Below are 5582 nucleotides of genomic sequence, written 5' to 3'. Positions count from 1 at the left end.
ATCTTTGCAACAATGACACCTCACTCGTTCATTTTAGGTAAGATTTAGTTTTACTCATTTCACGAGCGTATTTAAGGACTTTTGAAGGTTGTATATACTATTTTATCTTGTCAAACGATTTTTTCTTAGAGAAACACACTAGATTAACCAAATCACATTTTCATTTTGTTAATGATCCTTTAAAGAAGATACTTCATCAAATTTTCCACTTTTCTTATTTGAATAGGGTCATCCTCCCTGCTACAGACAGCATGGAGAAGGTAAACTTCATCAAATTAACAATCACGACAAATGAATTGCAGATCCACAAAAATTCTTTCTCCAAAATTTAAGAGTGATTTATCTACTTACTGTAAATGTGTACAAAGTAATCACATAAAAGTACTACATCTATTGATTATCTTCCTAAACTTTCTTAAGCATCTATCCTACTAGAGAAATTTTTACCACAGATTACTTGCTACTTTCTGGTCCTACTACTGCTTTTGATCATTGTCCAAACCCTTTATACACTCCAAAGTCACAACGCAAATCATGGATCAGGTGCCCTTAGTCCAATCCAATTAGCCATTCCCATGGTGAAACCAACAATCAATATCCACTACCCGTGTTACAAAAAATAAAAGACTATCATCATAAATTTGGCCAGCTATGTTATCTGCAAAGCATTTAAGCCTTTGCAGCAAAAGAAATGTACATGTATCAATCAATCAAATTGACATACCTAGCCCACACACTCAAGCACAAACATTTCTTGATCCGCTAACCGGCATCGGTTTGTCTCGATGACCATTAGTACCAAAAGCCCTACCCTGCTACAAATGACCATTGCCCGCTTCAGAGTCACTTCCTGAAGAACTCCCTGAATCCGAATCTGCAAAGGTATCGAAATTGAGGTTTCTACCCATGATAATTTCAGAGTACAAATCATAAAACATTCAGTGGAAAGAGGTTATACCACTCGACGAGGAATCACTCCCAGAACTGCTGGAGCCACTGGAACTACTACTGGCACCGCCACCAGTAGCACCCATATCTTTATCTTTCTCAATCTCCACAGGTGGGAAATTGTTTGCCGGCATATCATCGCCAATGTCAACATCTTCATCAACAGTATCTATCTTCTTCTGCTTCTTCCCCTCAGAAGGAGGGGTTGCATCAACCTTCTCCCTATCAGGCAATTCCTGTAAATGCACACAATAAATTAGAATGTGACAAAACACTGCCAACAATGCTACATTAGACAGTAACATCACTCAACAGAATAAAAAATGGACAATAAGGTTTTTACCCCATTGCCTTTGTTTGAAGGCACATTATTATTATCCATTAGCGCCTGCCGCTTAATCTTGCTCACCATCTTTTTCCAATTGGTAACCAATCGATCGAGTTCCCAGAGAGTCTCCGTGTCAACAGCCTCCATATCAAGCTCAATCTCATCCCCATCTTGCTCCAGATGCCCATTTCTCTTCCTTATGATCTGTACCACTTGTTCCATCTTCTCTGGTGGCAAAATCTGCAACCCAAGCCCCAATTTGTGCTTTTCTTCGACATTCATTTCCCTCTTATTTGGATCCCTGGCCTTTGGCTTGGGCTGCTTCAAGGGCTTCACCGGAAGTGCTCGCATTGGGGAGGGTATACGAACTGGTGATTGAGCTAATTGGGGATTCGAAGTGCTTGGCTGGTTAGAAGTACTAGCAGGCTCAGGCAGTGACTCTTGGCGTTTTGCTACCGGTGGAGGGATTGGAATCGGATTATCTTTCTTCTTGACCTTCTCCCTTTCCCTCTCCGGTTCAACATGGTTCCACGAGCTAGCCTGTAATTCATCATCAAAACTTTTTTCATCAAATTTTTCTTGTATTGGTCGATAAAGCTCCTCAAATTTTTCAAGAAGCTGCATCGCCGCGGTGTTAACATCATGGCCCTTGGGATTGTATGTCAATGCATTTTTGAACGTTAACTTTACATCATCAGCAAATTCCGCCGGTGTAGAGTAAGCATTCTTAGCAAGTTTTGACTTCACAGTACCCAGATCCATAGGATGCTTAATTATATCAAAGTAATCATGAAGATTCAAAGCCGTTGCATTTACAGGAGTGTTAAAGATCCAAGTGTTAAAAATCCAACCACTTTTGTTTTTCATCAGCTTCGTCAAAATCTGACCACAAGCCTTCATCGCATCCCCAATCTCTGACTTTGATTTCTTCAATTCCTTCTCCGCCGGAAAAGGTCGTTTGTTGCCGGAAAACTTTTTGCTCCCCGATTTCTTATTGGGACCACCACCGTTGTGGTTTAGCCTGGGTTTAAACTCACCTGATTCAATTCGAGTCTTAAGCTGACGAATTTGGTCGAGTTCTGATACGAGTCGATTTTTGAGGTCATGTAGCTCCGTCTTTGAGTACGATTCGATGTTGAAAGTAACGTATTGTGAATGATTATCGTTGGATCGTCGATTGATTGAGGAAGCGTCATCTGATGGGGATTGAGTTCTCTTTTTGTTACTAAATTTAGGGTTAGGGTTAGGTGCTTTACCCATGAATTCAGCTCCACCGCCTCTGTGTTGCAGCCAATTTGGTTCGTTACGGTTGGCTAATAAAGCCGATGCCATAAAATCACGAAATCACGGCTGGCCGGTGAGACTCCGGCGTATCTCCGGCATGAAATTCTCAATGTGGATCGTACAAGAGATGAATTGAATAAACCAACGATCACGCGAAGGTGGAATCTCTACGCGCCGTTTGGAAAACACACGCGCTTCCGTCGGAGATACTATTGGTAGCTCTAGAGAGGAAAAGAGAGTGTAAGGGTTTGGAATTGGAAATTTCAATCTGAGTGAGAAAACGGATGAGCCTATGCCTCTTCTTAAAGGAGATGAGATCTGCCCGAGATGTTTTGGTCAATTTCTTCTGCCCTTGATTCGTTCATCCAACGGGTTGTAATCATTTTTGGGATTGCCCGTTATACTGACCGAGAGATCTGGCGTTAACGGTTAAGATTGTGAATTTGTTCCACGTGGGTTAGCTTTTGCCGTTGATCAAGAAATAGTGACGCTGGAAGTTCTCTATGATTTTGGGCTTGAGTTGGAGGTTTTTTTTTGTTTTTGTTAAAAATAATAGATACATCTGCTCTCTAATACTCACTCCGTCCCAAATTGTATGTCAGAAAAAATATTTGTTTCAAATTATACGTCGTTTTACAATACCAATGAAAAATTAATGTTACTTTTCTTATTATATCCTTAACTATTTATTACTCTCTCTTCTTTCAGTTCCTTCATTTATCTTTCTCATATCATTTATTGAGGATAATTTTGTAAAACAACTCATAATATTTCTTTCCCACACAATATTAATTACATTTCTTAATATGCGTGAAATGCCCAAAACGTCATACAATTTGGGACGGAGGGAGTATGAACTTATTTTTAAATGAGAAATGATATTTGTACAACTATTTTTGTACAACTTTCTCTCTTATATTCGCATTATCTTCTTATTCTCCCTCTTCCTTTTTTCTCTTTCTATTATTTTTTACCAATGAAAAGAGATAACAATAAGGTTATACCAAACGATTTGTTCAAATATCAATGAGTAAATAGGCAATTACCCCCTGAAATTGTGAGTTTCGTCAATTACCCCCTTGAAATTAAGACAACTTCAATTACCCCCCTCAAATTGCATGACGTTAATCAATTTGCCTCCTCCGTCAAAATTTTCTGTTAGTCAACATGACGTTTTGCAAATACCCCCTGAAGTTTTGCATTTATATGCAAAATGCCCCTTGAACTTGAATTTTTTTTATTTTTATTTCTCTTGTATTTGACTCAAAAGATATTAAAGACAAACAATTAACATTTAGCTTTATGTTTGGTCAATTCCCATCACATTATTTTGCACCATAATTGAAATTTATTTGTTTAATCTATTTATTTGTAGTTTTCTTTCTTTTTTGATAGCAATTCTTGTTAATTTTTTAACTACTCATTAACCATTTTTGTTGTATAGTATGATGAGTAGCTGTTTACTATTGATCTCAAATGCTCCAAAAACACAATCTATATCTATATGCATAAAACGAACACAAAAACCCTATCCAATCCAAACAATGTTCATGAGCTTCATGAATGGAAATTGTAAACAAACACAAATGGAAATAAACAAATGAACAGAGGAGAATGGCATCATAATCAACTTGTAAAGAAAGGTCAATAAGTCAAAGGTGAAAATACAATGATGATACACATGACATTGATAAAATTCAATAATTGTATTCCAAGAACTTAAGAGGATACATAAAGCTAATTGTTAATTGTTTGTCTTTAATATCATTTGAGTCAATGATAAGAAAAAATATATAAATTTTAAAGTTCGGGGGCATTTTGCACATAAGTGAAAACTTCAGGGGGTATTTGCAAAACGTTATGTTGACTAACAGAAAAACTTGACGGAGGGGGTAAATTGATTAACGTTGTGCAATTTCAGGGGGGTAATTGAAGTTTTGTTAATTTCAGTGGGGTAATTGACGAAACTTACAATTTCAGGGGGGTAATTGTCTATTTACTCAAATATCAATACTCTTTTTAAATTTATTCATTAAATGACGTATGTAATCTTTATTATAGACTTCATACGTCATTTATTGAATGAATCTAAAAATTAAACTTTTAGCTTATATTAGTGACCGAAAGGTGTAGCTGATATGCTAGTCGTTGAATGATGGGTGATAGTTTATAGGTTATAATTAATAATTGATGACTGAAAACTGTTTGGTAAAAGTAACGGTTTAATTGGTTGATAAATGTAAAATGACAAAAAAATGATATTCTTAATGTATAATACATCTTTTATATTATAAATTAAATTTTATTCACTAAAAAAAAATTTTTTTTTTTTAAGGTAAATTTTTATTTCTATTTATTTTCATTTAAGTGTTTATATTTTATAAAATAATTAAATGAAAAGTTTTCATTAAAAAAATTGAACGCGGTTACCAAAATGTATTACTCCCATCGATAATTTTATTTCTATTTATTTTCATTTAAATGTTTATATTTCTTTCTATTATTATTGTTATTAACTTATTATTAACAATAATTGTTATTGTTTTTAAGAATTTAAACTATCCCATCGAAATTGACACACAATAATGGATAGTTACATTGAACCATGTTTTCCTTTTTTTGATGGAATTGAATAATGTCTTCTTAAACAATTTTTTAGTAACTATTATATGCATTATTAAAAGTACGTAAATTTTTTTTTTTTAAAAGGTACATAGTTAAAAACCAGAAAGGTATATTTTCATTAAATAAAAAAAACACAAATGTTATATCCTATACTTTTTTTGACAAAAGGTTATACTCTATACATGTATAGATAAATTATAAAATTAAAATAAAATGGAATGCAAAGGTTAACGAGTCATTTTTTTAAGGCATGGTATATATAAAACAGTAATTAATGTGTTGTTTTTAATCATTGGAGTAATAAATTACAATGGGTGAAATTGAATTTCAAATATAATAATAAGGGTATAAATTAGAGAAAAGATGACAAGTTATAAATAAGTTCATACGCTACTTG

At 34.5% G+C, this 5582-nt stretch overlaps 1 protein-coding gene across 3 annotated transcripts; it reads right to left on the bottom strand.

Annotated features, from left to right (window-relative positions):
• Positions 1-254: 254 nt before the first annotated feature.
• LOC11407222 (transcription factor GTE7) lies at positions 255-2843 on the bottom strand. Of its 3 annotated transcripts, XR_003011267.2 has the most exons (4): positions 1292-2842; positions 959-1184; positions 725-874; positions 255-601 (listed from the first exon to the last, which is right to left on the bottom strand). XR_003011267.2 is itself a non-coding variant. In XM_024781666.2 (3 exons), the coding sequence occupies exons 1-3, from the start codon at positions 2606-2608 to the stop codon at positions 816-818; spliced, it is 1536 nt and encodes a 511-aa protein (XP_024637434.1). In that variant the 5' UTR covers positions 2609-2843; the 3' UTR covers positions 255-815. The 3 variants fall into 3 exon arrangements, 2 of the variants coding, with proteins under 2 accessions (XP_024637434.1, XP_003608349.1); XM_024781666.2 differs by having other exon boundaries at positions 255-874; positions 1358-2843; XM_003608301.4 differs by having other exon boundaries at positions 255-874.
• Between the last annotated feature and the right edge of the window lie 2739 nt (positions 2844-5582).

The sequence above is a fragment of the Medicago truncatula genome, chromosome 4, assembly GCF_003473485.1.
Source record: "Medicago truncatula cultivar Jemalong A17 chromosome 4, MtrunA17r5.0-ANR, whole genome shotgun sequence".
NCBI classification, from domain to species: Eukaryota; Viridiplantae; Streptophyta; class Magnoliopsida; order Fabales; family Fabaceae; genus Medicago; species Medicago truncatula.
This window is presented reverse-complemented; position numbering and strand designations above follow the sequence as displayed.

Coding starts and splice junctions, on each gene's coding strand:
- LOC11407222 (XM_003608301.4), bottom strand. CDS start 2,608: ATGGCATCGGCTTTATTAGCCAACCGTAACGAACCAAATTGGCTGCAA. Junction 1,185..1,291: donor CTTCAAACAAAGGCAATGGG/GTAAAAACCTTA, acceptor GTGCATTTACAG/GAATTGCCTGATAGGGAGAA. Junction 875..958: donor GAGTGATTCCTCGTCGAGTG/GTATAACCTCTT, acceptor ATACCTTTGCAG/ATTCGGATTCAGGGAGTTCT.